At 41.4% G+C, this 20241-nt stretch overlaps 1 protein-coding gene across 6 annotated transcripts in view; it reads right to left on the bottom strand.

Moving 5' to 3' along the window:
• spega (striated muscle enriched protein kinase a) overlaps positions 1 to 20241 on the bottom strand; it is a 90501-nt gene that overhangs the window by 48355 nt on the left and 21905 nt on the right. For 2 of the 6 annotated variants that reach the window (XM_049570263.1, XM_049570266.1), the window contains 4 exons: positions 8349 to 8447; positions 3055 to 3205; positions 1005 to 1895; positions 386 to 822 (listed from right to left, as the gene is read on the bottom strand). In XM_049570263.1, the coding sequence (XP_049426220.1) occupies positions 386 to 822; positions 1005 to 1895; positions 3055 to 3205; positions 8349 to 8447 (1578 nt within the window). Of the gene's footprint in view, positions 1 to 385; positions 823 to 1004; positions 1896 to 3054; positions 3206 to 8348; positions 8448 to 9429; positions 9598 to 10362; positions 10406 to 10697; positions 10879 to 18874; positions 19338 to 20241 lie in introns of those variants that run through there. The other 4 variants (XM_049570265.1, XM_049570264.1, XM_049570267.1 and 1 more) reach the window with 4 other exon arrangements.

Genomic DNA, 20241 nt, shown 5'->3' with positions numbered 1-20241 from the left:
TTTCTGCAAAGAAGATTTCTGAAGGGATATTTTGAATATGGCACTCCGACTTCAGTCCAGTCCAGGCTGGCCATGCAAGCAGTGATCACTGTTGTGTGAAATTGCCAGAGAGACCTAATCAAGTCAAACATAGCCCAAAATATTCTCTATCACCCCCAAAATCAAAAAGCTAAACCCAAAAGACAAAAGACTTTGATTTTGTTTTGAGAGACTGGGTTTTTTTCATTGACGTTGGTTCAGTCCAAGTATTTTCAGAGCCAGCAACTTGAGGCCAGTAAGGGAGCAGATATGCATTGGCATTCATCTCTGGTAGCTGTTGTTTGTTTTGGCCTAATTTACATTTTACCAAGACCTTTATCTCCAGTCATCATTAAATATGTCCTACCTTCCTCTGGAGAGCTGGGTTGAACAGAGCGGCCTTTCTTGCTCTTGCGAACTTTCCCCTCTCTCCTTCTGCTTCTCTCGTTGCTCCTGTCTGCAGCACATTCTGTCTCCATGGGTTCATCCTCCACCAGGATGGTGGGAATGTTCACTTTCAAAGCTGGAGAAGTCCGCCCGGCCTCCGCCTTCCTCCTCTTCTGGAGAGGGCTGATGGAAGGAGTGGGTGATGGGGTGAGCCGGGGGGGCTTGGGTGGGTACTGGGACCCCGGTTCCCTCACAGTTATTGGAGATACTCTCTTCCCATTTGGGCTTGGTGATCTACTGTCCATCTTTATCTCCCTTTTTGAATACGTCCCCAGATCTCTGACGGGAGATGATGATTTTTCAGACATGACAACAACTGCGTCTGTTTCAGCTGCTGGAGAGCTTTGTAGGGTTTCCCTGTGTGCAAAGACAAGAAAACTGTTATGCAATGCAATATTACATTTCAAGTTGTGCAAAATGAATTTGAATTTATGTGCCCAGATTTGTTGACAGATCTTACAATGAAAAATACACAAGACAGCCATATTTATGATTTAAAAAGCACACAAATTGATCAGTAAAGAAAATCTTCTCCAAACCTGGCGAGGCTTGTCCTTGTGGCTGTTGGCAATGGTTGCCCTGGTAACTGGTGAACTGGTGCCGTCTCCATGGTAACAGAGATTTTCCCTATGCTTCCTCGTGATGAGCTATCCACTGGTTTCCCCTGTGAATCTGGCTGTGTCATCTTACTCTTTTCAGGGTTGTTACTTCGATTCCCCAGACCTTTGCCATGGGCCTGTAGAGAAATCTGCAGTCTGCCTTCCCCATCTCTCTCTGCAACTTTTCTGTCCTCTAGGGCTCGCTCCCTTGCCTCCAACTTTTTAACCACTTGGGGAGGAATGGGCTCTAATTTCCCAGTGGTCAGCCTCTCTTTCTGCGATAGCTGCTCAGTGGAATACGCCTTCTTCAAGCTTGGTTTCCCCACAAGTTTCTTGATCCTCTGGAGCTCTTCTGCAAACTTGCTCTGGTAGCTCTGGACCTTCTGGGAGTAGCTCGTCTTGTCCTCTAAAGAAGAAGCCCGTTGCTTGAACGCTGCTCGCTTCTGGGCTGCGCCCTGCAGGATGCGCTCCTCATCTTTGCTTGGGCCTCCTGTCTTTTTTCCGCTGTCGTCTGAGTCACAGGAAACTGCTCGTCCCAATCTAGATCCCGATACGGATCCTACTCCTCCTGGCGGATCCACACTGGCCCTTCGCTCCTCAAAAGCGAGGACTTTGTTAAAGATTTTTGGCCCTGCACGAGCTAGCTTGGGTGTCATGACAACGCTGTTAACACCTGACGCGTGGTCTGTCTTAGAGGATTGGGGATCTGACGGTTTGGTGTTATCCGGGTCTTGGTCTGGGGTGGTGTTTTTGTGTGTCCTGGGAGGTGGCTGGGGAGAAGACAGGGGGACACGGGAGGAGAGCCCCTGTGATTCGTCAGCAGTTTGAGTCCTAGAGGGGTGAGGATTAAGGGGAAATGGAGGTGTGAAATGAGAGTTCTAGTGCAGCTGCTGTAGACGTTGGAAGAGTAATAAAGGATCAGGTCCATTTGTGTCATTTTGTCTTTGAGTTCCTTGTGTTTTGTCTGTGCTTTTTGTGTCTCATTTTCAGAGAGCAACACATCAGACAGTGTAAAATGAAATGGCAGAGAAAGGAGTAGAAGTAAAATTGCCCACATGTAAGATTTCACACATTCTTAAAAACTTAATCTAGCTGTGGTGAAGTGGAAGACACCCTAAAACAGTAATAACTGGGTATTGTAGGCATGTTGTAGCAACAAAATTGCAGCTTTACAACTTGAACTCTTACAAAATGCCAGAAAAAATCCCCCGCTTCAACTTTAAATACAAAAACATGCCTAAAAAGAACCTGTGAATCACATGATTATAAATTTGTGAGAACATTCATGCTTATATTAGCTCGGATCAAAGCCAGCAACCCATGCATGCCACAGCAAACTTATAAAGATATGGTGTTAATCCAAAAGTGAGGGGCTGCTCTAGAAAACATGCAGTGGCTAAAAAGAGTAATCACAGTTTTCAGAAGTGCTGAATAATACATATTAGCAGATTGTACCATTGTGAGCTCTCTAATGGCTATAAGAAATATTAACAATGATATTTTGTAAGTCCTGTAATCATTGTTAGATTGAAACCAAACCACACTCACAGCAAGAAAAACACTGAGTCGAAGGAAAGTGTGACATCAAAATAAAAATGGGAGGTAACAACACTGCATGAAAAAAGTAGAGTAAATTAAATGAATAACTTTTGTGACTTGTAACAGATGGAGTACAATTTTTGCGAGTTGGGTCTATGGAGGATGTATCGTCTTGTCTTTAGAGTCTTTGCAATTTGGAGTTTGTGGCCAGTCTTTTTTATTTTTTAGTTGAATCCTAAAACAAAATGCCATGTGCTATAATGGCATCGAAAATGTCCTCCCTCTGTAGAGGCTGAACATGCTCCCATAGTAGTCGCTGCCTACAGAAACACTTTCCTCTGACCCCTGAACAGGCCGGGCCAGGTTAGCGTGAGAAGCCCGGATCAGCGGTTCCACACCCAGGTGACGGACAGGGGGGGCCCCCTCGGCGGGAGCCCCACCGAGGGCTTGCCTGGCAGTGTTTGTGGGGTCCAAATGGGGTCCTGGAGGGCGGGAGCCCAGAGCGCGGAGCTCTCGCTCCACTACAGGGTCATAGGCGCCAGGGAGGGTGGCCCTGCGATCTGAAGCATCTGGGTTATAGTCCATCATCCCACCTCCCTCACCTAGAGAGAAAAGAGAAAGAGAAAAGACCAAAAATATGTTAGACCGTAATATGACCTATCTTAACTTTTATCATTTTCTCCATAGACCACATTTATAAAAGAGAGGTCTGTAAAACTGTTGACAGGACACCTCAAACTGCAGAAGCTTAATTTGGACTCTATTATAAAGTTTTGATCCATGGAGGTTTCAATTTGTAAAACTTTCCTCGAGCTGAGAAAAGCAATATAAAAACCTGTGATGTCATCATAATGTAAAGTCTATGAGCTGAGCAGGTACTCATGGGTGGAGCCAAGGGGAAGAACACTGACATCCTAAATGGGCCAAAACCTCAGAGGTAAACCTGGAAGCTAGAAACTTTTTTGCCGTATGCGCCAGGTGAGCAATTCTGTTAGACTGAAATGGGCGCCATCTTGGGGTCCTGTATGTAGTTATTGGCTCTATCCAAATGTCCACCCTATGACTGAGCCCTCGCAGACTTCTGTTGTACATAGTGTGACATTTTTATTGTCACCATGTAAAGTCTGCAAGGACAGACACTGCAAGCAGCTGATAGACAGCCCTCGAGACTGTTTTACTCGTTGCCGTGGAAACCTTTAACTATTGCTGCTGTCATATTCATAAATATGTCATATAAGTTGATGAACAGTGCCTACTCGTCTGTCCTCAAACAGAAATAATGTAACAGGGTCAATACAGCAGTAATATGTGTGGCAAAGTCAAATGTTTGTACCCCACTTATAAAGGGGTTGCCTCTCCCCTTTCTGCTGTTGTACTCCATGGGAGAGTTAAGTAACATTGCTCTCATAGTAATTTCTGTGTTTTAGCGCTGTTAGGCTATGTTTCTAAGTTCATTTAATGCTTACATATTCCTGTGTCACTTAATTTGTGCAGTGGCTTGAGTTATATAGTCGTAATTAACAGAGGATTTTGTTTTTACCTCTTGCTGTCAGAGTTGTTGTAGATATCCACAGTCTGGGCCTCTTTAAATCAACACAGCGCAGACAACACTAGAGTCCATCGGTTACTCTAAATAGTGCATTGTTGGGGACTAAATTAAGCTGTGGATTAATACACATTTGGTGGTCTAGTGAGTAATTACAGCACCCGGGCAGTGTATGTGGGATTGACTCAAAATAAACTACAGTGCCTTTGTTTGTAATTAAGGAACATGTCACGAGGTGCAGCAGTGTGGCTACACAGGCAGTGCTTGGATAGTGGGATCAGTTCTTGGTTGGTTTAGAATATCACCAGACTCATCCCGACAAAAATGTACCTCATCAACTTGAAAACCAGGCAGAGAAAACTGAGTGTTTCAATAGTGTTAACTGAAAGGTCAGTTTTTTAATTAACTGATGGATTAAACTTATTAGTCCATTTTGGTTTAATACTGAACCTTTTGTGAACTGACTATTATTGGAACACCCTTACTCTCTGGCACTTCAATTTCTAGACTTTAAATTTCAAAGCATAAAATGTATTAGAAAGCATGGATAATCACGGGTTATATATTCTTTCAATTGCTGTATTATGCATGTTATACCTTGCATATGCAAAATAAAAAAAGCATGTAAAAAGATTAATTCATTAACTGAGAGATTCAGTAATACAAAGAGCAAGAATCCTGAGCTGGTAGAAAATGATACTGACGTCAAAGAGAGCGCAGGAACATCATTAAGCATAAAAAAAGGGTAAGACGGATAAAGAGCCTATCGATTGCCTGAGAACAGGAAATGAAACAGAACGGGCGAGGGCTACGTTGTGGAGCGTGCACCACTTAAAAAGATCCTCCCCCATCGCAAATCTGGTAATGATTGACATTTTAGTGATGAGCAACGGAGACAGGAATGCTTTGGCAGCGAAAAGAAAGAGCAGTCAGCATCTTACGTTAACGACGGAAACCTTGAAACAGTGATAGTGTCGGGGATATAAAACAACTGAGTCCTGCTGCAATCACAAATGATACTGAGTCAGCGCCACGATCAGAAAATAAACTATATCAGTTCCTCTTAAAGGGAAATAAGAAAGAGGGGGCACTGAGGGAAAATACACTTCAAGGCCTTGAGCTTGAAAATTGTGTTTTCATTTCTCTGCGAGGTGTTGCAGAAGCTTTCATTTTCATTTGAAGGCACATCGCGCTTTAAGTGCCGTGTTTTGACACTAATGGAGATCTCACAAAAGTCTTGTCTCATACATGCTCGCTGGATATAAACAATGTCCGCCTGGAGTGACACAAAGCTGAATCTTCCTCAGAAATGCATCACTTAGAAAGGAAATGCATCCTGCTGTTGTTTAACAAGCAAGCATTGGAGTTTTTGTATGCAGCTGAGGCAACTAGAATCTGTTCCTTGAAGAGAACAAATGATGTATCACCTCATCCCTCCCTCATTTGATATTCTCTTTCTATTTTTTATTTTTTTTGTTGCTTGTCTCTGGAGGGACGTGATGAGGGCGTAGTCAGCCCGCCAACACGAAAGCTTAGAAAGTGCAAACACTGTGTACAAGCGAGGGAAGAATATAAAATGTCTCTCTGGTAGAGGAGAAGGGTGTCAATATTTCGGATCTATATTCAGACATCCTGTTGCCCGGTTAGGAACGGGTGCTGAGGGCATGCAGGTTCTGTGACGCCAGCCCACCAGCACCACTTTAGCAAATGAGTAAATACTCTTTCAGGAATTCATTTGACATGTCAATGCTGACAGGAAAAGACTCATTAGGTTATAATTGGGTAATACATGCCACTTAAGGAAATCACTTTTACATTCGCATTTTAGACATTTGCATTAAGAGCTCATGACTGAGTGAATCAACTTTTCTTTGCCCCCTTAAATATGACGTGCAGTCTGTGGACTTAATCAGATTTGGCCTCAACCGAAGAAGAAATATTAAACAGTAGCAGTCTTTTTAAAGTAAATGGGTTGGTGGGACACATACAAACAATATCAGACACATTATTTGCCTCTGTTGGCAGAAAATTCAAAATGTCAGCAGCAGTGAACTTTGACCTACAAATCTGCTGGAGTCAGCTCAAACTCACACTGACATGAAAGTCTTTCCTGATTTAGGAGCAACATGGACTTCAAAGGAATGAATGAAAGACTGTGCTTGTGTAACAAAACTAAGCAGCAAGCTCTGGGACTGAAAAATGAAGCCAACGCCAAAGTGCCAAAATCAAGTCACAATTCCCATAGACGCTTATGTTAAAATGACCAACTTCCCAGCAGAAATAAACACAAACTGAAGTGAATTTTTATATGACTCAGAAGTTTAAATGATATTAGGGCTTAAAATGATGCCTAATTAAGGGCGGGGCCAATTTGTGTGACAGATGGGCTCCATCACAGAACCCCATATTCACAGAGTATCGGCGTAGCTGTGGTTGTTGCTATTTCCGTTTACGAAAGTCAACTGTAACATTTTGGTTACAGTTTACTTTTAGCCTAAAACATTTTGTTGGGCATTTGGTTGTACTTAAGACCCTTAAAGGCACTGGCTCCCGACCTGGGGGTCCTGACCCTCACAAGTGGTCGCCAAAGTTTCACAGAGGGTCATGAGGCCTTCTTGATTTAAATGGGTGAAGAAATTATTATTACTATTATGTCTAGTTGGCCTAAATCTCAGCATTTCATTCATTTCAGTAAAAAAAATGAAATGAAATTGTTACATTTAAAGTTTAATTTATTGTTTTAGATTCATTCATTCATTTTCTGTGATGGCTTATCCCGTTGAGTGTTGCGAGGGGGCTGGAGTCTATCACAGCTGACATCGGGCGAGAGGCAGGGTACACCCTGGACAGGTCACCAGACTATCACAGGGCTGACACATAGAGACAGACAACCATTCACACTCACATTCACACCTACGGACAATTTAGAGTCACCAATTAACCTGCATGTCTTTGGACTGTGGGAAGAAGCCGGAGTACCTGGGGAAAACCCACGCTGACACAGGGAGAACATCAAAGTTCTGCACAAAATAAAAATGGGGAAAGGTTGGGAACCAGGGATGGTTGATGGGATGTTCAGTTTTTCCAGCAAGTACATTTTGTTCTAATGGTTTGAATCCTGTTTTGCGCTAACAAAAATTAGCTTTAGCACTACAGTTAATCACAGGTATGAATGAACCATCCTAACGAAGCTAGACGCTAACAGCTAGCGTTAAGGTTAACTCCACCCAGATGTCCAAATGCGGTCACTTCTGTATCCAAATAACCAAGATGGCGACGGCCAAAATCAGAGTCCACAAACAAATGGGTGACATCACTGGTTACATCCATTATTTTAGAGTCTATGGACCAAACCCTGTGACTGCAGTTATAGAAATATATATGAATTACATCACACAAAATAAAAAACTACAGGGCTGCAATTACCAACTGTTTTTATCACTGATTATCTGCTGATCATTTTCTTAATTAGTTGTATTGTCAATATAATATCACAATATGACAATAACAAAAAAAGCCTATCACATTTTCCCAAGTCAGACCCAACAAACATGCAAAAAAACTCAGCTTACACTGATAAAAACAGAAAAGCGGCAAAGCCTCAAACTGGAGAAGCTGGGAGGGGAAAAAGCCTAATGCTCTACATGTATATCCTCACAGAACTAAATTGGCAAAGTACACAAAACAGTAAAATAATTGATGCCATTAGCTTCAACCTCGTTCATCTATCAGAAACAGTCCCAGTTTTCTAGGCTGTATGCTCCCTGCGGAGCCACGCAGTGAGACCCAGACCTGAGACAGGTTCCCTGCTGAAACTAGGGCAGTGTGTCACACTGTTGCATCATACCATGAGGGATTCAAGCATTCTGCCGTATCGGATTTTATCCAACGCACGTTTTGGGCCAAGCTGATAACAAACCTCCATTAAATCTATCAATCCGCATTGAATCATAATTTTGTAGAAGTGTGTTTTTGGCAGCGATGTTGATGCCACAGTAAATCATATTGACTACCACCTCATAAATAAGGCTTAAAGAGCTACTGAATATGTGCAGGCTGCACTCTGGACTCTTTACTTTTTACTGGATCATCTTTTGTGAGTGTTGCCTGTTTGTAACTATATAAATATCAATTTTCTAAAGACAAAAATGGCTGAAATGTTTGAAGAGCAAATGTAGGCAAGATTTTACTGTAGATACCTGAAGGTCCTCTCCGTCCAGCCTTGTCTTGGTGCCTCCCGGGCCCTTCTTTGGTTTCCATCTGAGGTTCTGTGGTCTCATCCTCTGTGGTCTCAGAGTCTGAAATGAAGAGCAGTAAAACACAGAGATGAGTTAAGATGGAGAAAGGGGGTGGAAATTCAGGAAAGAGAAATTGAGGTGGAGGAGAAAAAGAGGCTGAAAACAACAAGAGTCCCAGTGAAAATGACATTTCAGATTTGCTTAGCGGCACAGAGTTTGATGGGTCCTTGGAAAAAGCCGCAGAGGGCCCCCAGAGTGAAATGAAATGGGCTGAAGCTTGAGCATGACATGAAGCCAGCTGCGGCTTATAAAAATACACGGCTGATACATGGAGGGGAGGGGGATGTATAGATGCTCTCTCCTTGGGTCTGGAACTGTTTGACTTGGGTTACAAAACAGCAGGGTGAGCTTAGTTTCCTATGTTAGACTTTGTTCCTTTTATTTTTATTTGATTTGACCCATGTCACCTGCTAGAATCATTACTTAACCCTTTCTAAAATTCAGTACCTCTTAGCGAAACAGACAAGCAATTAAATAAGGCTTGAGAAAATCCAAATGAAGCCAGAAAAGCATGTATTAAAAATGATCTTTATCCCTTTAACCCAATTTTCACATCATCACCATTTTACAACAAAATTATGAGATGATTGCTGGGTAAACTTTTCAAAGGGTCAGTGATATTTCTGTGCAGCCGTGATGAAAATGTCAAACATTTATAGAATGATAAAAAAAAAGGGAGATACAGTCAAAAAAACTGGAACTCAAATCACAAAAATGTGCAGGGACAATATCCATTTTTATTTAGATCTTGATTTAATAAGGAACATTAAAAAGCAGATAGAGACACAAATATGGGTGCAGACAAAGCAGACTAAGAGAGATAGATAAAACAGATATAACAGGGTCACAACAAACTGCCTGAAACCACATCTTTGCAGCTGAGATCACATTACATCAGCGGGGTGAACAGATGAAGTCAAGGAGGGACGGATGGAGAGGGAAAAAAAACATCAGAAGATGAATCAAGACAAGGCAGGTTTACCATAGCTTTGCTTTCGGCAGGAGCGGAAAACTTCACTTCCATAGTGGCAGCAAGAGAGGGCAGACGGGAGAGCACCGTTACTATGGAAACCAGCATCTCTCTCACCCACACGACCAATCCTCTTCGTACCCATTAGAGTCTAAAATCACCAGCCAAACTGCTGGGTGGCTGACAGATATGTTTACTGGTTAGAGAGCTCGTGAAGGAGCAGGACGACAACCACAAAATAGGTTGCACCTCATTGCGCCTCCCATCAAGTCAGATCCTGATTAGATAATTCCAGAAGGTCTGCCTAATGATAAGAAAGCCAGTGTAACATGAACAATCACCATTAACTCATTACATTGCTAGCAGCATGTGTGCCTTTTCCTGGGTGTGGGTTATGTAGATCCACCCATCTGTGTCAAATGAAGTTAAATAGCTTGCACACCAGGAGAGGGAAATCAACTCAGCAATGTAATTATGAGGGAATATATTTCACAGCGTATGGCTTGTATTGTAATGTAAATATGATTTGGAGTGGAGTACGTGCGAGCCTCTGGTTTGGCTTGGATCGTGGACCGCACAAATATTGCCAAATATTATACCATAAACCACTGAGGCCACACATTATTCACTCAAGGATTTTATGCAGGGAATCAACAGCGTGATTACAAAAATATTACTTTGTGGGGGTGGATGTACAATAATAAAACCCACTCTTCTTGTAAGCAGTCAAGCAGTAAAAAAATATAAATACACTATATCAATATAGATGTTCTATTACAGCAACTTTCATATATAAAAGAGTTATTAGAGGAATAAATCAAAGTGAATCACATGCTGTTGGAGGCTAAAACAAACAGAAAACGAGGCCTGAGAAAATCATAAGGCTACTAACAGAAAAGGACAGACTACAATAGAATTGATGTAAAGCTTATACTGACAACACACCATGGGTAAATCTGCCAAATGTCCGTGTGGAATGCCCAGTTCTCTGAAACAAGATACAAGGTACAATGCATTATTCAACAGCAAACACAGCCAAAGATTCTGTTATACACAAAACACTGGAGTGCAAACTGCAAGGGTCCCTTTTACCCCAAAGCACTGTTGTTGTCACATCCTTAACTTTAAGTAGCGGAGAGTGTAAAGACTTTCAACAAGCTGGATTTGTCACCATTCAGAAATCACCGTTGTGTGTGAAGAAATGTTATCCAAAACGAAGAATGATAAAATGTGATAAGAAGCTATTTGTTTTGACTTAAAAAAGTTTGTGTCCATGCTACCTTAAGAATTTAAAGCAGCTGTGCGGAACTTTTTACCATTAATAAAACTGCCCCTAGTTCGTATCACCCCCCCTTGAAGATCTGCATATTTATTTGAACCCAACAGCGACAAAAAAAGCCTTTCTCTATATGGCTATTTAGCGTAGCCTCACTTGGGTCTGACACACAGCGGAAGTCAGCAAACCAGAATACGGCACCCGAGGCGGAAGCGATTCTGCTCGCCCGCAACAATTAAACCACAGAAGAAGGAGCCGTGTTTACAGTGTTCTTTGAGTAAGCAGTATGCAACGGGCATTGCTGAACACATAACACCTAACAGTTTTACCAGAGATGTATCTATGAGGACTTGGTTGTACTTTTAATGTCATGGTGGATAACGAAGGAGCATCATGTAAAATTATCTGTGATTGTGACCATGAACACAAATATACAGCAGGCAGTTGTCCTCAGTTTATAAGAAATTCGGAATTACACCAGGACATTTATGAACAGGTCTTACTTTACTACTAATTTGTGTGTAACGTTAGCATGTTAGCATGTTTCCACTAATTACTTGGACTGACTTAACGTTAGTAGCGTTAGCTTTGCAAGCGAAGGCTGCAGGTAACAGCTTTGCTGTGTTAGGATTATGTTATGTCTTTACTGTGTGTCTTCACATAAAAGAATACTCTGACCATTTGGGAGTCATGCCCTTTCTCTGTCATTTTCATACTGAGACAACATGATCGATATCTTTTTTGTGTCTGTACGTCCAGTGGCTGGGTCTCAGCGGTTAGCAATGGGGGCATTATAGGTGGTCAGTACATCCTTAGCTGTGATCTGCGGAGGGATACACCGGTGAGCAGGCACAGACGTAGCTTGTAAACAAAACTCAGCTGTTTATTTAGCCTAGCGATATCTCCGGATTTTAGTAGCTGCAATGGACGACTTTGAACGCGATTTTGAAGAGTTTCTTGTAGCGGACACAGATCCAGAGCCATACCTGTTTGAGCCGGAGTACACAGATGAGGAACTCCATGTGTTGCATGCTGAGCAGGCGAGAAGAAAGGCTGAATCCTCCACTCCCTCGGTGCTACCATCGTTGGGGAGATATATCATCAGGAGCAAAACCGCCGCAGAGAGTACATCACAAGGAATGAAAACTTTGCAGCAATCACTAATCCTGGCGTGATTGAAACTTTTTTTCATGTTCCTAAGATGAACTGGAAAAAACGCCCCAGGCCTGCAGGAGCTGATGGACAGCTTTCAGTTGGGTGAGTAATATCGTCCGTGTCGTCTCTTTGTTTGCTTTTACCGAGTTACCTAGCTTACCTGTCCCAGAGCCTGCTGCAGCTGTTGCTCACCGGTGTATCCCTCCGCGCAAGATGTACTGACCCCCTACAAGTGCCATGCTAACTGCTGTCTCAATATGACATGGCCTGACGTGCTGACATATTGCGGTAAGCGAGTTGTGTCATTTCCGGTGTTTCTGTGACAGCGTCTCTGTACTGCTCTGGTGAATTCTAGTAGCCTGTTTTCTCACTTCAGTTGCTTTAACGTCTACTTCAAGTCTTAACCCACACTAGTTCTGTTTAAGCACTTATAGCTCTCCTCCTTTATACGACTTTCTCGCTAATCTCTTAGCTGTTGTTTGCACGTTACTAGCCTTGGTAGCTACATTAGCTTTAAAGTTAGCGATGGCTTCTCCCTCTGCTCTTTCTTGCTCGGTGTGCCAAATGTTCAGTTATGCCTCTGCCTCCTTTAGCGACAGTGGTAATTGTAACAAGTGTAGCTTATTTGCTGCGTTGGAGGCGAGGCTTAGTGAATTAGAAGCACGGCTCCGCACCATGGAAAACCATTCAGTAGCTGCGGTAGTTAGCCAGCCCCCTGTAGCCGGTGCGGAGCCACATAGCATAGCCTTAGCCTCTGCTAACTGTCCTCCGGTAACTCCCGTTCAGCCGGGAGGTTGGGTTCTGATTCGCCAGAAGCACAGCTCAAGCCGAAGCCCACGGCTCACCACTAGCCTGTTCACGTTTCCAACCGCTTTTCCCCACTCAGCGACACACCCGCTGAGGATAAAACTCTGGTTATTGGCAGCTCTATTCTGAGAAACGTGAAGTTAGCAACACCAGCGACCATAGTCAAATGTATCCGTGGGGCCAGAGCGGGCGACATTGAATCTAATTTAAAACTGCTGGCTAAAGCTAAACGTAGATTCAGTAAGACTGTTATTCATGTCGGCATCAATGACACCCGGTTACGCCAATCGGAGGTCACTAAAATTAATATTGCCTCGGTGTGTGAATATGCAAAAACGATGTCGGACTCCGTAGTTTTCTCTGGACCCCTCCCAAATCTGACCAGTGATGACATGTTTAGCCGCATGTCATCATTTAATCGCTGGCTGTCCAGGTGGTGTCCAGCAAAACGATGTGGGTTTCGTTAATAATTGGCAAACTTTCTGGGAAAACCTGGTCTTATTAGGAGAGACGGCATTCATCCCACTTTGGATGGAGCTGCTCTCATTTCTAGGAACCTGGCAAACTTTATTAGTAATTTAAATCCCTGACAACCCAGAGTTGAGACCAGGACTCAGAGTCGCAGTCCTATACGCCTCTCTGAGCTTCTAGTTCAGTTACCCAGCCATAGTTTTCATAGTTTTATACAAACGGTGTCCCCGACCACCTAAATTATTTAAATCTAAAATTAAACAAAGAGGAGTTGTGCATAACAACCTCATAAAAATTAAAACCTCTTCTGTGACAGAAAGACAAAACAGGAGAATTAAATGCGGACTGTTAAATATCAGGTCTCTATCGTCTAAAGCAGTGTTAGTAAACGAATTAATATCAGATAATCATATTGATTTACTCAGTCTCACTGAAACCTGGCTGTGTCCAGATGAATATGTTAGTCTAAATGAGTCCACTCCTCGCAGTCATAATAATACCCACATTCCTCGAGGCAGCGGCCGAGGAGGGGGAGTTGAAGCCATTTTTAACTCTAGCCTGTTAATCAGCCCTAAACCTAAACTAGATTATAATTCATTTGAAAGCCTCGTTCTTAGTCTTTTACATCCGACCTGGAAAACCTCACAGCCACTTTTATTTGTTATAGTGTAACATGCTCCTGGCTCGTATTCTGAATTTGTATCTAAATTCTCAGAGTTTTTATCCAGTTTAGTTCTTAAATCAGATAAAGTTATTATTGTAGGCGATTTTAACATTCATGTTGACGTTGATAATGACTCCCTGGCTACCGCGTTTATCTCATTATTAGACTCCATTGGCTTCAGTCAGGGTGTACATGAACCCACTCACTGTTTTAACTATACCCTCGATCTAGTTCTGACGTAAGGAATTGAAATTGATAATCTAAAAGTCTTTCCACAGAATCCCTCGCTATCGGATCATTATCTGATTACTTTTTATTTCTTTTTACTCGATTACTATGGGGTGCCATTTGTAAAGTGTCTCACGCTGAAAATAACATCAACATTTTGCCACATTTAGCTTCAAACAATGTTTAAAAAAGTATTGTGATTTTTCTAACGTCACCTTTTACCACATTTACAGCAATATTTGTTAATTTAGAAATATATTAAATAGTTAAATCTAAATATTAAATGTGGCACCTAAATGTTAAATGTTAAATGCTAAATATTAAATCTAAATCTAAATGCTAAATCTAAATCTAAATATTAAATCTAAATCTAAATGTTAAATCTAAATGCTAAATATAAATATAAATGTTAAATCTAAATATTAAATCTAAATCTAAATGTTAAATCTAAATGTTTTGGGTGAAACTAAATATTTAGCTAATATGCAAATTCTCTGTAGCTCCTCTTAAAAAGAAGTTAAAAAAGCAAAGAAAATTCGCTCCTTGGTATAACTCTCAAACCCGTAAGTTAAAACAAATATCACGAAAATTTGAAAGGAATTGGCGATTAACCAAACTGGAAGAATCTTGTTTAATCTGGACAGACAGTCTCAAAACTTATAAGAGGGGCCTCCGCAATGCCAGAGCAAACTATTACTCAGCATTAATAGAAGACAATAAGAACAACCCCAGGTTTCTTTTCAGCACTGTAGCCAGGCTGACTGAGAGTCAGAGCTCTATTGAGCCTTGTATTCCTTTAGCCCTTAGCAGTAATGATTTTATGAGCTTTTTTAATGACAAAATTCTAACTATTAGAGGCAAAATTCATGACCTCCTGTCCTCAGATAGTACCTATCTAACCTCAAACACAGCTGTAAAACCTAATATATATTTAGATTGCTTCTCCCCAATTTCTCTTCAAGAATTGACCGCATTGATTTCTTCATCTAAATCATCAATGTGTCTCTTAGACCCCATCCCAACTAGGCTACTTAAGGAGGTCTTTCCTTTAGTTAACACTCATATATTAGATTTGATCAATATATCCTTATTAACAGGCTATGTACCACAGTCTTTTAAGGTAGCTGTAATTAAACCTCTACTAAAAAAGCCCACCCTGGATCCAGAGGTGTTAGCCAACTATAGACCAATATCTAATCTTCCCTTTATGTCAAAGATCCTTGAGAAAGTAGTCGCAGACCAGCTGTGGGAATTTCAGTCAGGATTTAGAGTGCATCATAGCACTGAGACAGCACTAGTTAAAATTACAAATGACCTTCTGATTGCTTCAGACAAAGGACTTGTCTCTGTACTTGTTTTATTAGATCTTAGTGCGGCGTTTGACACAATTGACCATCAAATTCTACTGCAGAGACTGGATCACTTAATTGGCCTAAAAGGTTCTGCACTAAGCTGGTTTAAATCTTATTTATCTGATCGTTTTCAGTTTGTACACGTTCATAATGAATCGTCATACGTACCAAAGTTTGTTTTGGAGTTCCGAGGTTCTGTGCTCGGACCAATCCTATTTACTCTATATATGCTTCCTTTAGGTAACATCATTAGAAATCACTCTATAAATTTCCATTGTTATGCGGATGATACTCAGTTGTATTTATCGATGAAGCCAGAAGAAAGTAATCAATTAACTAAACTCCATAACTGCCTTAAAGACATAAAAACTTGGATGAGCACCGATTTCCTGATGTTAAATTCAGACAAAACTGAAGTTATTGTTCTTGGCGCCAAACAACTCAGAGACTCTTTATCTGATGACATAGTTTCTCTAGATGGCATTGCTCTGGCCTCTAGCACTACCGTAAGAAACCTCGGAGTAATATTTGATCAAGATTTGTCTTTTAATTCTCATTTAAAACAAACCTCACGGACTGCATTTTTCATCTGCGTAATATTGCAAAAATTAGGCCTATCCTGACCCGAAAGATGCAGAAAAATTGGTCCACGCTTTTGTTACCTCAAGGCTGGATTACTGTAACTCTCTATTATCAGGTAGCTCTAGTAAGTCCTTAAAAACTCTCCAGCTAATTCAGAATGCAGCAGCACGTGTACTAACAGGAACTAAGACACGAGATCATATTTCTCCTGTTTTAGCTTCTCTGCACTGGCTCCCTGTAAAATCCAGAATTGAATTTAAAATCCTACTGTTAACTTATAAAGCTCTAAATGGTCAAGCTCCGTCATATCTTAGAGAGCTCATAGTGCCATATTATCCCACCACAACACTGCGCTCTGAGAACGCAGGGTTACTCGTGGTCCCTAAAGTCTCCAAAAGTAGATCAGGAGCCAGAGCCTTTAGCTATCAGGCTCCTCTCCTGTGGAATCATCTTCCTGTTACGGTCCGGGAGGCAGACACCGTCATCACATTTAAGACTAGACTTAAGACTTTCCTCTTTGATAAAGCTTATAGTAAGGGCTGGCTCAGGCTTGCCTATAACTATAATATTATTACTTTCAATAATGTTGTTGTAAGCTACTGTCATTACCTGCATCTCTCTCTCTCTCTCTCTCTCTCTTTCTCTGTCTCATTGTGTCATGTGTCACCAATTCTGATACTTGCGTATCAGACGATATTGAGTTCCGATCTGATGCCTTTGTGTTTATAAAATAATAATACTAACAAAAAAATTAACAGTTGTACACTACTAGCCCATTTCCATGTCAAGAAGTCAAACAACATTGGTAACACAGTGAAATAACAACAGCAACAAAGCCTCTGATTTGTCAGCAGACTCAACCAATGCAACATGGGCTACATCTTGTGCTCAACAGGCTTCAATTAATGGCTAAGAACAACAAAACCTCCTATCAACATTGATAAATGGGATTAGTTTTTTAGAGAAGAGATTAATTGTAAGATTATTTAGTTTTATAAAGCTTCTAAAAATGTTGCTGTTTCATGCTGGATAACAAAACATCTCAAAGGGGCCATGATCGTACTAGAGCTTGCTGGAAAGGTACAACAGTGACGAAGTTGAGGCCATTGAGAGTATGTTTCTAGATTGCAGCCTCCCAGACATATTTTAAAAATAGTAAATAGAGTACTTTGATGTAGAATACCATGTCAAGGTCTTCTGGAGCTTTTAAAGTTTATTAATAAATAAGGTAGCATCGAACTTGCTTATTTGCCTATACCCAATCTAGCATTTTAGGCAGCACTGGAGGCATTTCTGATACCGGTAAAGGTAGTGGATCAACTCCAGTTACGATCTTACAATATCAAAATCTAGATGATATCTGGTCATATCTGATATCTTACAGTCAAAGCTGGCGCCGTCAAATGTCTTATTTTGTCGATAAATAGTCCCAATTTATTTTCTCTTGATCGACCAGTCAGTTGGTCTAAAATAATTTAATTGGTATTCAATGCTTTGGAGCCTTCAGTAACTCAATAAGTCAGTTTTTAATCAAATTTTGTTTGATAACATCAATCTGGACCACAGACTTCTGAAAAACTATACATAATCCGATCGTATCAGGATGAGATTCTGCTGAGAGTTGATAAATTATAATATGGAATCATCGCCCAGCCATATCTGTAACAAAGATGAATCTCTTAAAAGATAAAGATGTGACAAATTCTGGAGGCCATGTTCCAGTAAGTGTCCCTGCTGATAAAGCAGTTGGTAAAACTGCTTCTTGGACAGTCTGTCAATCAGCACCAAGGAGAGCTCCTCAGAATGACTCACTGCTTTGCAGCGGCTGGAAAGCGAAAGTAACAAAAGTGCGAAGTGAAATGACTCATTTCACACTCATTTCCCCCCGCGTTTGCTGCGCACTCCCCATTGGTTAATGTTTTTGTGTCAGGCAATTTGATTAACTGTTGCCTGGTGGGAACTGCTGTTTGACTCCGCTAGAAGCTTCCATCGGTTGTCGTGATCTCCATTGTTATAGCCTCAAGGCAATCATATCAGCAAAAGCCAGCCACAACTGGCATCCTTTTGAACAGGCTGCAATTGGCAAGTACTTCAAAAAATATTCTATGGGTATAATCCAAATCCTACCAGCATTATTCTCACAGATGTGCTGCTGGGAGCTAACGAACAAGTCTCAAGGGTTTGATATTGATACGTTCAGAGGAGCCATCAGAAATCAGCTTTATCCTTGCTCACTTTGTAGCCCTTCTGACTGGCTGCCCTGATCCTCATGTCTCCATGGAGTGTAGCCTACTGACACACTTTTCATCTGCTCCCAATTTGTGAAACCTGTTATAAGAATGACCTACTCTATCGCAAAACTGTCATGACTTCAATACCAAGATACATATTTAACAAACAGAATGTGTAACAGCAGAAATTTTGCCTGTTTGAAGCCATTAAAATGTATTTTTTAGTGTTTACGTATGAGCGTCTGAAGAGATGATTTTTGTTGCGTATACTGTACGAAAACACATTTTTCTACCTGGCAACCACAGTTTTTCTAAGCGGACTTTCTTTGTCACGTTGTCCTGATTTGCCCTCAATTCATCAACAGATAATAAACAACAAAAGGTGGAAAACAGCAAGCATCATCTTCTATCCATACTTTTGCTCTTTTAGCTTTTTCCCAACAGAACTGAATGCATAAAATTGTATTTCTAAGTAGTAATCACTGTATCTCCTGCAAAATATTCCTAATTTAACACTGTTATCTGTTACAAACCAACACATTTGCTTTTCATTATCAGGTAAAGGGTGTGGCCTGACGTGCCAATATGTAAAAACCTTCTTATTTCTACACAAAACAATCTGGATTAACGTTCATGACACAAACATTAAAAGCAGGCTGTTTTTTCTATTTTCAAAAAGGAGCAAACTCACCTGAAATCTCTTCTTGGACCAGATTTTCTTCATCTCTTTAAGTAGTGCTTCCTATCAAGCGTGCGATTACCTGTGGCATAAGCTCACAAAAACATCCCTACAACCCGAAAAAGCCCAGGGTGTGGCATCAACAACAACAATACACACATACACACACAAAAAAAATCAAGATTCAAAACGGGATTCAGCTGCCTTTTGTGCGTGGGTGTGTTTACGCTCCAGTCTGGCGGCAAGACGGGGAGAAAGAGAGAGAGGATGCAAATAAGCTGGAGCCAGGTGTCTTTGTGTCTGAGTGTGTATCCGCTGATGTGAACAGCGTCCCTCTCTGACGTAGACGTTGCCTTTAGAGGGGCAATTCTCAGCTGGTTTGTCCAACTCCCCCCCTCTGCCCGCTCTGCCTCAATCGAGAACACACTCTGTACAAGAGGAGGTGGGGGTTGGAAGTCTGAGCAGAAGGGGTGTGTTGGTCTTGATTGCAGTGATGAGAGTGGTGAATAAGAGGAGGAGGAGGAGGAAGAAGAAAAAAATGAGGAAGAAAATAACTGGCTTCAACAGAGCATATCTTTTGAAAAGCAGGAGTGTAAGATGATCGGACAAAGAGAAAGAATGAGGCAAAGAAATAGCCAGAAAGAAGAGATAGAGAGCAGAGAGTGGAGGCGAGAGCAAGAGAGGTTGGTGGGGAAAAGATTCACGAGAGAGGAGACAAAGCAGAGAAGCTGGAGGAAGAGGCACAGATGCTATGATAAAGGGACTGAAATGGCTAAAGAGGGGGGGAAGGGTGAGTGAAATATATCTGCTTTCTTAGAGCAACTCTCCTGAAAACAAACATAAACAAATCCAGACATCATTTTTATGCCCTCTGCCTCTCAGTCCACTCTCCTGTTTTCTTTGTTTTCCTCTCTAAGGAAGGTAGCAGCCCTCAGCAAACCCCTTGAGCCATCAATTATTTATCTCTATTCCATGTCTGTTAGCTTTAACCAGTGATAGGGTCAAGGTTACCACAGCCTCGAGCAGCCGAGGGCTGTTTGGACTGGAAGAGCAAATATGTTCCATCTACTGGATGACAGCACGATGCATGTGCTTCAGGTACACAGCAAGCAGCAGCCATAATAAACACCTTTGCTATAAATAAATCATTTAGTCTATTAAATAGGCATGTCACGATACCGAAAAGTAGTCGATACCAGTAAAATTCCACGTTTCTCAATACCTACATTAAATTTTACTATCTGTCCCTGATGATCTGCTTCCAACAGTCCTCGTCTTTATGGGTTCATGAGAACATATATCAATATATAACCTACAGCACTGGTTCCCAACTGGTCCAGCCACAGGGTCCAGATTTCTCCTTAGTCATCAGTTCCATG

This window comes from Epinephelus fuscoguttatus, linkage group LG24 (genome assembly GCF_011397635.1).
Source record: "Epinephelus fuscoguttatus linkage group LG24, E.fuscoguttatus.final_Chr_v1".
Lineage (NCBI taxonomy): Eukaryota > Metazoa > Chordata > Actinopteri > Perciformes > Serranidae > Epinephelus > Epinephelus fuscoguttatus.
The sequence above is the reverse complement of the archived record's forward strand: the minus strand, read 5'-3'. Positions and strand labels throughout refer to the sequence as shown.